The following is a 14,948-nucleotide window of genomic DNA, read 5'->3' as shown; positions in this document are numbered from 1 at the left end:
GGATTTTGTTTATACTTTACATAATAGAAGACTTAAAGTAAATTCATTTTGATTAATTTTTATAATCGTTTTAAGCCTATAAATATAATTTAATCATTATGTAAAAGTAAAATTATCCATAAATAGATAATTCAAATGATTATTTTGAAAGTTTTCTAGTAGAGTGTCAATAGACAAAGTGATAGATAGGATATACATGGCTTAAGTAAGTTTGATAGTCTTATTTTGGTTAACTTTTGTGATTGTTTTAGGATTATAAATATAAGTTACGTGCAATCATCACATAAAGATAAAACTATCCAAAAATATACTATCCAAATAATCAAGTTTTTTAGTTCAGTAGAGTGATGCGGAGTGTTAGCCAGCATATAGTACCCAGGAGCTACCCGGGTAACACATGGTTGGATGGGCCTTTGGTATAGTGTATAAGGCTAGTTCCCTACCTTGTTTTACAATAGTGTGAGGGCTTTTGACAATGACGAATTACCTTGGACTCTTTATCATGTAATTATTTAGAGCTTGCGAAATCTATATTTATAATTTGTATTATCTATCAAGTGTTTGCTGAAATAACTGTCTATGGATCCTAAGTTAAATGCTTGCACTAACTCATCTTCTCTTTTACATGTCTTTAAGGGGTCCATAAAGGGCTTCGAGAAGGTTGACCATTTATAGATGGACATACAAGGGTGTTGCATGATTTAGGTAAAACCATTTAAATCCGTGACAAATGATATAAGAGTGACAAGCATATTTAGAAACACCTATCATTCAAACATAGAGGACCTAGCGGGTTAACATTGAGGGCAACTAACACACACGATCGTTTGAGGGAAACTGACATTAAGATATAGGGAAATGAGTTGCTTAAAGGAATGGGCATATGAGATTGTAATTCAAATAAATAGTGAATCCTTCGCATGAAAGACACCACGAGGACAAGCAAACTAGAAAGAATGCATAACACACAAAAATTAGGATGATTAAGTTTAAGTTATGACTCAACGTTAATAACTAAACTAAATAATGCTCAAGGCAGGTAATGCTGTTAGCAAAACAAAATGAAACCATGTAAGGAGATATAAGTTGCTTAATGACTAAAAAAATTGTACAAAGTTCACATGTGCTAGGAGAATTACTAACTTGAAAAATTCGATATACATGGCCATTGATCAAAATACAGCAGAAATCAAATGACTATCCATTGTGTCTGCAAATGTGGATGATATGATTCACTGATTTCTACCTCCATATACAAAGATCCTTTTCAATACTTATCCACTGGTAATAGAAATCTTATTTCTCTACTTGATGATAATGTTGCAGTATGAATTCCAAAGTAAATTCTTGTTACGGAAGGTATAAGCATTTAGAATGATTAGCCAAAATCAGTCAATGACCACTTGTTGGAAGGTGATGCCAGTGCATGAACTAAAACTATATTTTTCTGTGTTTCCTTCTTCTACCTCTCAGTTTCGTTTAGAAATAAGATGATATGCATAGATATCCAATCCTCAGGATTTTCATAGACTAGAGTAGCCATTCAATGGTGGTAATTAAGGCATTCATTTTGGAACCAAGTTAGCTGATACATCTCTCGACCAATGTTAGTAATCATCGAGCTTGAAACTGTGTCTTCTCCTTTGATTCTATTTAAGCCTGTTATTATTAGTGACTTTGTTTTATTTTCTGATATGTACCGGTTGTCAATTTGTGTTGTAGATTGTCAATAATTCCTTGTATTTAGTGTGAACTGATACCCCTTATTTAGAAGTTAAAATGTGTGTCAGATCGATCATCATAAATATTCCCAGTAGATTATATTTTGTTTTAACAGTAGGATGTCTTCTCGTAGGGTACCGAAGATGATGTAGTGAATTGACTTTATGGACATGGTTTATGGAAACTAGCGAAAGAACCGTATGATCCCTTATGGATCAAAGAAGGAGATCATTGTCATCGCAACCTAGAGTTATATCCGAACTACATCCATCACCTATGCAAGTTTATTCAGGAAATGGAGAACCTCACGACTGCAACCCAGCTCAAGAAGATCCTGCAAACACTCAAACTCTTTGCCAAAGCTACCGCAACCACCAGCACCACCACCAAATTAGATGCAGGAAACCCGATTGCTGGAACTGCCCACGGAGAGGATGCCTGATGGTGCGATGCTCCAAGGGATCTGCATACCTGTGCAACTGGTGTTGTGGAGATTGGCATTGATGGTGGCATCCGCTGTACAGATTTGCTCAAACTTGTAAACCTATCTATTGTATCGAATTATGTATTATGTAGTCATTGCCAATTTGGCGATGGTGTGCTTATGTTGCTAAATATATGCAAGATTATGAGAGGAAATGGTGTGCACAAAATCTATTTCAACACAGTTGCAGCTCTGTTGTTCTCTTTTTCTTGATCATTCATGGTTTAAAGTGATGTCAATGAGCAATCAAATACACTGTTCAGCTACAAGGCTTCATCAGTATCCTTTAAATCTCCACAATAACAACATCATGGATCAATATTTATTTTTGTATGACGAGGCAACAAAAATAAGCCAGCATTTTTGGTGACAGCAATCATCCAAATGTCTGACTTTGACTTTGATGTATGGTCAACCCATGACTGTTTCTCCCTGAGGACGGTGACCAACTATGATATGTTGATGCATGAGGACGAGACAGTGATATCTCAAATTATGAGTTGATTAGCTACACCATTTCATATAAATACCAACGTATGAAGGAAACAACAATACATGGGATGAAAATTGAACTTTATTGTCGCCAATATTTACATGAACATGAATTTTCTTTTCCTTCCAGTATTATGATATACATGAACAAACAACATTTTCCATACAAGCTTTCATACAAGCAAGCTACTACTCCAGCCACGAGATCATTGCCGAATCCACAGGTGTGTCATCGGACTTCATGAGGGCATCAATCTCTTGCATGAAGTCGTCGACATCATCTACGTTCTCCGTCTGCTCACACCCGACAAAGTCGTTCGACGATGACGACGAAACCGCTTCGGCCGTGGTCGAATCGGTGCCGGTGACATCAGACATCAACGAGAGTTGCAACTCTTTCGGGGTTGTCGAGCGAGCGTTGTCCACGCACTCCGTTTGTTCCGCGGCAACGCCGGTTGAGGATGAGAGCGAGGCCCCTGAGATCGTAGTCGAGGCAGCGAAGGTGTCATCGGACATCAGGAAGGCATGGACCTCTTCCAGGATCGGAAAGAAGGGATCGTCGGTGAAGTACATCTTCTCACACGCGACGAAGTCGATCGACGACGATGACGAGGAAACCTCTACGACCGTGGTCGAATCAATTCGAGTGTCATCGGGTATCAAGAGAAGATCGACAAGGCCTGACGGCGAGGCCTTCGGGATGGTAGTCGAGGCTGTGTCGGTGTCATCCGACATCAAGGAGGCTTCAACCTCTCTGGTGAAGAAAGCATCGTCGATGCAGTTCTGTTCACCGCCAAGATCGACCGACGGCGAAGACGAAGCCAAGAATGCTTCGAGTTCTTCCGCAGTTATCGCTCACCTCCACCGACGTCCGTTGACGATAGAGCGGCGGATGGGACTCCGGCTTCGTTCGGTGCAACTGAATCGACCGAGGAAAGAAGACTCTCCGGGTGCACCACCGCGGTTGGAGGTGGTGAGACGTCGGACTGCAATGCTCCGCTGGAATGTGCTGGCTTCTTTGAGAGAGTCGATGCTTTTGCTGAGAGAGTAGAAGATTCCTCTCTATTTCTCTTCTGCCCAACGAGGCTGCCGCCGGAGACCGTCTCTGTCGCGGCCTCCGTGAACGTCGACTCAACCTTTTTGATGAAATTGCCGCCGGAGATGGCATGATGCGAGCTCTTCTTAACGTGACAGAGAACTCGTCTCTCGAAGCCCGAGGAACACATCTCAAACTCGTACATGGTCCACCCGGAGTTTTTCCGCCGGCCATCGTTGAAGGAGAGGAAGCTCTTTCGTCCCACCACCATCTCGCGCCCGTCGACGATGGACTTGACGGGTTCTTTCTTTTTGTTCAGAGTCCAAGAACCGGTGCCGGCCTTTCGATCGACGCGCGAGCCGACGCTGTTCTTGGGCTTGCGCTCCGCAAAGAAATAGCCCTCCTGTCGATCGCTGCAGAGAAGATTCCACGGCTCGGTGCCGTAGACATCGGCGAAGGCGACAGCGCGGCTTGGGAGCGGTGTGCCGGCAACGCAGTTGGCGAGGTAGTCGACCACGAGTTCCTCCGCCGTGGGAAGGAACCTGTAACCACTCGGAACGAGGTCGACGGGCTCCATGGACGACTAAAGACGGTTTCTTGACTAAGAGAGGTGAGGAAATCAACGAGGAGGAGGAGAAGGAGAATGGAGCAGCGGAGAGGCGAGAGGCAGGCGAGAAGACAGAGTGAGAGTGGGAGAGGAGAGGGATACGCCTATATAGGCAAAGGCCGCGCGGGATTGGACAGATTCGATTCTTGAATCGAATCCAATAAGTTAGTTCTGGAAGCCCCCAAATTAATTAGACTAATTGGATTTTATCGTTGCATTATATATATATATATATATAATTTGAAATTAACTTTCGCACGTGCCTTCAGCTTCTTTGTATGTATCGCCGAGATCCAGCAGCGAGCCGATCGCCCCCTTCGGTCTTCCTCGGCTCGGGAACGAAGGTGAGCAAGCCTCTTCTTTCAGCGAAACGTATGGACTTTAGGGCTGATCATGTCCCCCTGTATGCCAATTAGGTCGGACCTTTCCACAACCCCAGGTGATTTCCTTTCGATTCTTGCGTCATTATCGGTTTCGAATTCCTCCTTCGTCGCTGAATTTGCTATTTAGGTTCGTGTTTTGCGCATCATTTGAAGCGAATAGATCTTTGTCTGTGTCCCTTTCTTTTCTTCAAGAATGCGATCATCTGTTTGCTTGTTTTGTGATTTAGAATGAACGCAGGATCATGATTCGCTTTTGTAGTTTAATTTTATTTCTCTTAGTCGGTGGTTTTTGTTTTATCGATAGAAATACCGAAGTCTCCATTAAGCGTCATTCAAAGCTAAAAATCGTCTTTGATTTCGCATGCTTCGTGTTTTCGTCGCTCCGATCGTTTACTGTTTTGTAAGCTTATTTTGATTCGCGTGGATAGTTGTTTTTTCATTAAATAAGTCAAATTCAGCATTCAAGATTAGGGATTTGTGATCTTGGATCATGTGCATGCTTCTTGATTTCTGAGTCCGATCAAGCAAAGCTAATTTTTGAGTGCTTCATGTTTTAGCAGTGTTTCCGATCCTTTACCATCGATTGTTATTTTGGTTTCTCAATAGTTTCTTTTATGAAAAACCAAACTCTATTAAATCTCAGGGATTTTATACTTTGGTGTGCTTCACATTGTAGTGGTATCAGTTCTGCTGGTTGGATTGTGAGCCAGGCCCTGTTAATTCTGCTACCTTTGACCCTGTCTTTGGCATTCTAATGATGCTCTTGTTTTAGGATATTTATCATTTACTTTTAACATTTCAGTGTTTCTTGAATGTGACAGTCATATTTCCCTTTTGCATCTGCAGCGAGACATATCGTTCCTATGACTTGCCATTCTGCTCACCAGGTTATTATTATTCACTTATCCTTACTGTTCCATCGACTTCTGAGCTGCATGATGAGTCCTGTTAGCAAACACTATTTATACGTTTGTGAGTGTGTACAACTCTTTACGAAACTTTGTTGATTTAGAGCATGTTACCGAAAAGACGGAAGCCCTTGCGGAAGAAGTTCTAAATGGTGATCGTTTGGTCGATGCACCGTACGAATTATATTTTCTTGGAGGAGCAGCAGTCAAAGTCTCTTTGTCAAAAAAAACATGTCAAAAGAAGATGTTGCAAAGTTCAGACATGCTGCTGTATCAAAGGACTATTACTTATGATCTGCCTTCATGGGGTTTGATGGGCAAGATTGAAGGGGTCATTCGGGCAAAGACAAGTACTTTATCTTTAAACACATCCACTTCAATATCCTTTACGATGATGATCGGGTCATAGAGATCAATGTACAAACATACCCCAATATTAATGTGGATATCTCGGAGGATAGGGAATTGGATGTTGAGTTTTTTTTTTTTTTTTTTTTGTGACATGGAAAAAGGCTGATGTATCTTTTGAAGAAAGGATGGCAAAGTACTCAAGCAGGACATCCTCTATGCCCCAACATTTAGAGATTCATTGGTTCTTAATTGTTAATTCATGTGTGAACTGGATTTCTTGCTACGATTCTCATGCGTGTGTTCAAAAATGATTTTGTAAGGTAAGATATATAAACTCCATGGTTTTCTTTTTGAAACATATTTCCTTACATTTACTTTTTCTTCTTTCACTAAAATACTATCATCATGAAGATATTCTCTCGTTGAGTTTGTTCAGCAAGGCATAGTAGTCTAAGGGGATGGTGATCTTCGAAATTCTAAAGGGAAGAATGCGACGAGAAAAGTTGTTCCAATATGACATATATCTAAGAACGATAAGTCTCGATTCTCCAAAAAGAGAATCATATGTAATGGACCACATATGTTGAGTAGGTCTCAAGACAAAAATTTTATAAAACTCAATGGAATGAGTGAGCAGCAAAGATTTGTCATATGATCTTGCATAAGGTAATGCATTACGAGATTGAGGGAGCGACTCAAGGCAATACCAAACGATTGCACACTTAGAGTTGATGTGAAGATTATACTCAACAGAGGACTGACCCGTGAAATGGCAGGTACGAGGGCCACCATCAACTCAATGCAAACCGATGAGGGGAGCAACTTAAGTGAAACTTAGTGAAGTGAACAAGCCACATAAAGAGAATCGACATAGAAAAGAGAACATGATGCCAAATTTGAATAATACTTCGAGGAGTATGCATTTTATTTCGACGAAGCATTTGATGGAGGAACTAACGTGACTCACCTTACAAAAGCAAAGTTGGGGCTAAAATGTCTTAGTACGAGAAAATAGGGTACAAAGGTAGATACTCTTGAAGAATATCATAGTACTACCATTTAAGTTGCTGCGAAGGATATGGTGCGCAACAAAAATTATGTTGGGGGGCAGACGCCTAGGATCTAAACAGTGGTGCACCAATTTCAACGAAGTCAATGGCCTTCGAGGGCTGCTAGGCAACGAACTATCTTAAGGCTATACTTCATCCGGGTGTGACCCGAGAGTGGATGGATGGAGATTGATTCTTAAAGGAGCGAACACAATTAAAGGTGACAGAGGACCTACGATGTGCTAGCAAAGACCACATATGGAGATATTGTACTCCGAGTTCATCCCACAAAGATAAAAAAAAGTAATGGAGATATTACTAGTAGGTGATATGGTACAATGGATCATGGTAGAATAGTTCAATCCTTTACTCTTATTGAGGGAGAGCGCTTGGATGTGAAAAAAGCCCAGGAGATAGAGAATGCAAAGCAAACTCCAAGTACCAAGGTAAAATTAAAGGGTAGAGGCTAGGGAACTTCGTAAGACTAGTGTTAATGAGCTTCTCATCAATATTGGCAAAAATGAGAGACTTCGGGGTAATATATGAATGCTCGACTAAGGAATGAAGTAGGCAATATATGATATTATACTTTTTCTACTCAAAGGAGTAGGCGACAGAGATAATGGAGAAGATAGCATAATCCTAGAGGTGACCAAAACTAATGGACACTTACTCTAAGTTAGGACAAAATTTTCCCTTTTCGAGTAAAACTTTTAGCATTCCAGAAATTTGATAGGAGTGAAAAGGTGAATTATAGTAACTAACTCGATATAATGAGTACAAATACTTCGAGTATTTCAGAAGTATAAGTAAAGAACAAGCGAAGGCTAATAACTAGCTTAATGCATAGAGTGTAACTCTCAAGGTGATGAGTGAAATTAAGTAATCTTTACCTTCTTAACTCTGAAGAGAATGAGTAAAACCGAGTATTTCAGTTCTCCTATTTATCTTGTAGATGAGCTCTACATACATTCAAAGACCTTTCGAAGAAAGTGAAAGATAATAGTTATCAAATTCTCACTAATGGTGATCGGTTCTATTAAGAGTAGATTGTTCATTTTATTTTCCAACAAAATATCAATCGAAAGCAAAAGTGATGCAAACTAACTTAGACACGACAACTAAGTAGAAGAGAAATCGATAGGCTAATTTTGTGGAGGAAAAAGCAAAAAAATTTAAAGTCTAAGAGGCGATGTTTATTAAAGCTCTAATAGGCATTCACCTAGTTCAAGTAGCATGAGATGTTTGAGAGATTAGTACATAACAAGAAAGATATTTTTCGAAGAATTCGTAAGAACCAATTAAGATTAACACAATTTGGTCGATCTCATACCACAATCAATGTCATTAGCAAGTAGAAGTAGCATGGTAGGTCAAAGTTTGACTACTCAGCAACAATGACAAAGAGCAGCTAAGAGCCAAGAGACGTGTTGCAATTGGAGCAAAAGATTGAAGATTCAATAAAGGCGAGGAGATGCAGCATCTACAAAAGCTTCGACGAGGATATTGAAGGAATAAATGGGGGAGAATATTATTGACAAAGCTATAAATAAAGTATTCGATGTAATACTCATGTGCGTCCAAGTCTTTCAGTTTTATTCATACCTTACACAATATATAGGTAGTAGATTTGGTAGTCTATTTTGATTAACTTTTATAGTCGTTTTAGGCTTATAAATATAGGTGTGTGTAGTTGTCTCGTAGATGCATAACTACTCAAAAATAAGTCATCCAAGCAACTATTTTAAGGGTTTTCTAACTCTAAAGAGTGGTGTAGAGTGTCAAACAATACAATACCCAAGAGCTACTCAGGTGACACATAATTGGATGAGTATTTGGGGTAGTGTCGAGGTCTGATTCACTGTCTTGTTCCATAGTAGTGTTATGTGGGGACTTTTGATCATGGCAGACCACCTCAGATCCTTTGTCGTGTGTCCGTTTAGAATTACGAAGTTTGTAATTTACATTGCCTGGTATTTGTTAAAATAGTTGTTTGTAGTTCTCGAGCTAAATACTTTCTCTAATTCGTCTTCTCTTTTATAGATTCTAAATGAACCATAATAGGTTTATGGAAGACTGACTCTTTGTGGACAAATACGTAAGGGTACCATACGACTTAGACAAATCAACTAGGTTCAAGATATTATGGTATAATTAAAATAGATACTAAATTTTTAAAATATTTTATGAAAAAAATACCTCTCAAACTGTGTCAAATATCTTCAAGAAATCAATCATCTCAAATTCATACGGGGATACAATTTCGATGTCGTCTAATAGACGATAAGATTATATATATATATATATATAAACTGCTGTTACCACTTAGGCTATCTATATTCCTCGATTGATATAATACCAATAACAACGTTTGGGGTCGATTGATGATTTATTAGTGTGATATCGGTTGACATGAATACAGTCTCTTGTGTTTCCCCTTCCTCACCATTCCCTCCTTGACTCTCCCTGCCCTCTGAAGTCACCCCAAAGAACAACTCAAAGTCAATGGTCAGAGCTCTATGTATAAATGAACTGATGTGTAAGCATCTACATGTGTAATATAATGTGTCTTAACCTTTGACTCATTGACGTCCACTATCTCTCTCTCTCTCCTAAATACGCGGTTTTAGATACTTATCCTCCAACTTCCCCATCCTAAACGACAGTCTGAAACAAAGACCAACGCAAACCTCTCCTTCTGACACTGTCTTATCGATTCTCGCAGCTCTCTTTGAATCAAGCACAGAGGAAAGGAAGAAGAAGAAGAGAATATCGAGGAATGGAGAACTCCAAGAACCACAATGGTCTCGGAGTCAACAAGGTCATCAAGAAGGAGGCCGCAGCCGTCAACCGCGGGCCGCCACTCCCGCGCCAGCCGCGCGTCTACAACATCCGCAGTAGCGACTTCCGGTCAGTGGTTCAGCAGCTCACCGGCGCCTCCTCTGCCCTTCCTCGCCCGCGCCGCCTCAACCAGTCCCGTCCCCCGCCGCTACAGGCTCTCGTTCCTCCCCGCCCCGCCCCTCTCGCGCTGCCACCCGCCGAGTCTCCCTTCTCCGCCTACTTGCGCTTCCTGGAGACCTCCCTCCTCCACTCCGACGGGCCCCGCCGCGCCGCCGCCTCGTCCCTTCATCCTCCTTCTCCGCCGCCGCTCGACCTTCAGTCGCCCAGCGAGTTCTTGCACCTGCAGTCACCTGGGTTCCTCCACCCTCAGCTGCCTCTCTCTCCCAGCAACCCGTTCTCGCCGCTGGCCTTTCAACCTCTGCCGCCGCCGTCGCCGGACGTGCTCTTCCCTCGGTCTCCTATCTGGAAGGATCTGTAACATGTTTCTTGCATCCGTTGGTTGATTGGGAGTACGAAGGACGAAATCTTCCCATTATATTTCTTTGTTTGTAGAATTAACTTCATGCAGTAGAAGAAAACTGCAAACTGAAAGCAGTTCATATAATAATCATCAAAACCTGTCCTCCTTCTCTTGCTATGAAGAACATGTGAAGCTCTAAAGCACGAGTACATTGTGGACAAAGCAGTAATATCCTAACTATTTAAGGTCTCTAATATATGGATCTTTTACGTTAATTAGACTAAAAAAAATCAATATTTATAGTTTCTAGTAAAATCTTATTATGTCTATTATCTCTCTCTATCTCTACATACACATATATCATCTTACTAGGGTTATACTTAGTAAGATATTAGCTATCTTACATGATAAGATTCTTAACTCTTCAAAATATGATCCCTTGATCAAATATTTATATGTATGTATGTATATATATATTTATGTATATATATATATATATATATATGTATATATATATGTATATATATATATATGTATATATATATATATATATGTATATATATATATATATGTATATATATATATATGTATATATATATATACATGTATATATATATGTATATATATATATGTATGTATGTATATGTATGTATGTATGTATGTATGTATGTATGTATGTATGTATGTATGTATGTATGTATGTATGTATGTATGTATGTATGTATATATATATAACTATCAAACATTGAGATCCATATAGTGAAAAAATAAAAATAAACATAAAAAACTATTTAAGTAGGTTGGGATTTATGCATGGCAGCATGTGTATAAATTTCATTTTATTGTACATGCACAACAGCATTAAATAAAATTTGCAGTCAAAATTTGTGTATACATTTCTTGCAGTCAAAAATAAATTTAGAGTCAACCTGTCAAGATTTAAGGAACAAATGCTGATTTTTTATTTGTTCAACTGAGTAATAGCACACGGGCTTCTTGCAATGTTTGCTAAAGAAACAAGTCAACTCATCACAAACTGACATAGAATGAACCTTTGATTCAAGTGTCTATCCAATCTAACATTATTCAAGTGTGACTCAGCACATAGACTTCTTTGATCATTGCAATAATAAAACATCAACGAATTCAGATGAGTTCAGCAGCATAGCACTCAACAGATGTTTCTTAATCATTTAATGTGGCAGGTCACAGAAGGAATGGCTGATTTATTTGATTACATGTTCAGTAGAAGCGAGCATCAGAAGTTGTTCAGGTAAGTTGGGTCAACTGAGCAAACATAGCATAGCATCAGAGAATTGACTCCAAGCAAAACCCATGTTGGCTATTGCCACTGAAGATTGAGTCTTCTATGAGGATTGGAAGAGAATGGTCTTCTACTGAAGTTGAAATACACAGATGGATGATCAGATAACTTTGCATCCAAGGAATGATTGTTTCCAACTGAGATTATGCACTTCACTTCTGACCCTTGCTTAAAAATGTAGGTGTCAATGTAACAATTCCTATGAAGAAGATTGTAGCTATTGATTGGAAATCATACAGGTCGGCCACCGACTTTAATTCACCAAGAGCTGTTCCTGCCTGGGAATCAAACAAGGTGATCAGTACCTACTTGGGCAATTTCATGATGAAGCAGAACGGAAGGAATGATACCCGCACGGTGACGTATGCTGCAGGGATGAGCCCAATTGAAGTAGCCAAGAAGAAAACACGGTAGGGCACATTGACTATGGGAGAAGCCATGTTAATGAATGTGTTCGGCAGTGTCGGCGTGACTCGAAGGAACAGCAGGTAGTTAAACAACTTCTCTCTTCGTTTTGCAACCTGTCAGCACAGATACTGCATCAAGCAGATTAAGATGCAATGTAAGATGCAGAGAAATGAGGAAATACTATTTTGTAAATTGTGAGGAAAGGATGGGCAAGATAAACAAAGATTTCAAGATTTCAAATGATCAAAATCTAACATAGCAATGAGAAATCACAGTTCAACATTCAAGGTCATAAGTATAAATTTAATGCCTAAATAAATTGGTAAGAACAAATTGAGATGTCTATACTAATGAGAGAACATAGGCGATATCATATATGCACCACTTAGATTGTTTGCTGCTGTAGAAAATTTAAATTGAAGATTTTCTAGATGGTACAAGCAAGATGAATCAATCAAATCCCTTAGAACATAGGGCAGTGTTTCTCGTAGCACAACTCTTAAATCAGAATGGTTATAAACATGAAATTTCAAGCACTCAGTAAGCAAGATTGAATTAAACCAATTTTAAATTCCAAGTCCTGGTTATTATAAAGGACTCTCATGAAACTTATGGTAGCAACACATAATGTTCTTCCAGTTTACCTGAGCCTGGAAAAAAGTCAGCTTATCTGGCCACAATGAGAAAACCAGGGGCCTTCCTATCATCTTCGACAGGAAAAAACAGGAAGAGGCACCGGCAGTTGCAGCAACAATCACCAAAACCATGCCTCCAGCAACTCCAAAGAGGGCTCCAGCTAGTAGTGACATAAACACAGTTCCTGGGATCATGAAGGTCTGCATAAAGATGTAAACTGTAAAGTAGCACATCAAGACCTGCATAGTGTAGTCGCTTGTGTAGCTTTCTAGATGATCCCTGCACATGGTTCAAAATTCTCAGCGTTTGTCTTGGTTCATAAAAAATTTCCAACTTATGCAAGAGAACATTTGAAGTGAACAAAGTTCTTAAGGCATAATTGTTGAATTTAGAACTACTAAGTTTGCAGTTAGTAACTGTAGCTAGTGACCTAAATAAAGTAAAAGAAAATCTAGCATACCTTGTCTTTATCCAATTTGGAGCTGCTAGGATCAGAACCAACAGAATGTAAAAAAGTATACAAAGCTGAGGTTGTACAAAGCTGACATATGGGCACATGATGGCACACCACCAGCAATATAACACAGATACAGTAATGGTAACAAATAAATTGGCATGAGGTAGTGTGTCCACTCCTCTAACCTCAGCTTTCTATACTTTTTACTAAGTTTGCAGTTAGTAACTGTAGCTAGTGACCTAAAGTAAAAGAAAATCTAGCATGCCTTGTCTTTATCCAATTTGGAACTGCTAGGATGACAAACCACAGAATGTAAAAAGTATAGAAAGCTGACATATGGGCACATGTAGTGTGACCACTCCTCAAACCATTTTGCATCTGACTTTTGACCAGAACTAGTGTTACATCTGAGAGGTACAACTTTCTACAATTTAAATTTTAAGATAAAAATTATTCAAGAGTGGGAAAAGGGAAATCCTAATCTTCGGGCCCAAGTGAATTACGAAAGAGTTATGCCTTGAAATTTGGAAGAAGACATCCACTAATGTGTACTTTTAGCAGCTTTCTTTGACCTAATGGCTGCTGACATATGACTCATAGGTTTTAATCTTTGTCAATTTTCTTAAAGACATTGAGTAGTCCGATGTCAATTCAATTTACTGCACAACTTCAACATGGTCTGGGTCATTGCTTCACATGTGCAATAAATATACATAACCTTTTTTCTACTTCTTTCTAGAATTAACAAATAACTTAGTTCATCCCATGCAAATATTAACCAAGCCAAATTATTTTGAGTAAATTTTCATTATTATTCTAAAAAGTTTAAGCAAAAGGTGATTCTTTGCGAAAGCCTACATGAAATCTCTAACACTAGGTACCTAAAAAATACTTAATATGTCAAGATTTAAATTTTTTTTAATGCAGGTGACTATGAAAGTTAGATAGATCATAAGCAAGCAAATAAACCAAAAAGTGGTACTTGACAGAATAAGGTAGCCATCTCTGCCTACCCAGAAAGACCACTCGGCTGTGCTCAGAAAAATTACCAATCTTTCTATGAATCTACAGAGCATTCTTCTTCAAACAACTATCCTCTTGTCTCGACAAATTCTAACGCACGGAAGGTTAGCTCATGGAATCAAAATGTGAAATATGTACATTGTTCTTCGTAAAGATACTGTAAATTGACTATTACGTAGCTCATTACCCGTTTACACATTCACCAACTCAATTCACCGAAGCAATGCAATATTCAAAAGAAATCCAAGAAATAAGATCCACATAACAATATAGGTACTGCTCCATTCCCTTCATCGAGATCTAATCGGTGAAGAACAAGCAGAACCGAATCAAGAACCCAAACAATCAAGCCACCCGAAAGACACCCTTGAACACCAAAACATAAAAAAGCACGCGAACTTTAAGCCAAAGATGAGCTATCGACGACGAGGAAAGCATATCCGGGTCCAAACCTGAGGATCCGGAGGTCCTCGAGGGTGCGAGGGAGTTTAAGGAAGCGGTAGTCAGAGGCGGGCATCGTCAGGTACAGCCCCACGAGCCCCAACATGTAGCTCGCCAAAACCCCCGTGGCCGCCGCCACCTCCAGGCGGGACAACGGGAACCTCCGACGGCCGCCCATCTCCCGGCTTCCCCCCACCCTGTACAGATCAGACCCCGTTCCCACGGAAAGAAAACGGCGATGCAGGAGGGGAGAGGAGGAGGAGAAGAAGAAGAAAGGAAACGAAAGCCTCGGCCTTTCTTCTTCCGCTGCCGTTTGGAGGAGGGGA

The 14,948-nt window shown here is 39.7% G+C and overlaps 3 protein-coding genes across 4 annotated transcripts; 1 reads left to right on the top strand and 2 right to left on the bottom strand.

The window, feature by feature from the left end:
• Positions 1-3,546: 3,546 nt before the first annotated feature.
• Positions 3,547-4,311, bottom strand: LOC135622064 (NAC domain-containing protein 41-like). The gene has a single exon (XM_065123700.1). The coding sequence runs from the start codon at positions 4,309-4,311 to the stop codon at positions 3,547-3,549; it is 765 nt and encodes a 254-aa protein (XP_064979772.1).
• Positions 4,312-9,811: 5,500 nt separating this feature from the next.
• LOC135622063 (protein HAIKU1-like) lies at positions 9,812-10,351 on the top strand. The gene has a single exon (XM_065123699.1). It carries the CDS (start codon positions 9,812-9,814, stop codon positions 10,349-10,351), a length of 540 nt encoding a protein of 179 aa, XP_064979771.1.
• Positions 10,352-11,370: 1,019 nt separating this feature from the next.
• On the bottom strand, positions 11,371-14,948 carry LOC135623537 (uncharacterized membrane protein At4g09580-like). 2 transcript variants are annotated; one of them, XM_065126614.1, is made up of 4 exons: positions 14,634-14,948; positions 12,710-12,980; positions 12,008-12,178; positions 11,371-11,931 (listed from the first exon to the last, which is right to left on the bottom strand). In XM_065126614.1, exons 1-4 carry the CDS (start codon positions 14,798-14,800, stop codon positions 11,911-11,913), a joined length of 630 nt encoding a protein of 209 aa, XP_064982686.1. In that variant the 5' UTR covers positions 14,801-14,948; the 3' UTR covers positions 11,371-11,910. The 2 variants fall into 2 exon arrangements, with proteins under 2 accessions (XP_064982686.1, XP_064982685.1); XM_065126613.1 differs by having other exon boundaries at positions 11,371-11,935; positions 14,634-14,946.

This window comes from Musa acuminata, chromosome BXJ2-9 (genome assembly GCF_036884655.1).
Source record: "Musa acuminata AAA Group cultivar baxijiao chromosome BXJ2-9, Cavendish_Baxijiao_AAA, whole genome shotgun sequence".
Taxonomy (NCBI): domain Eukaryota; kingdom Viridiplantae; phylum Streptophyta; class Magnoliopsida; order Zingiberales; family Musaceae; genus Musa; species Musa acuminata.
Note: the sequence above shows the minus strand (reverse complement) of the source record. Positions and strands in the feature narration are given on the sequence as shown.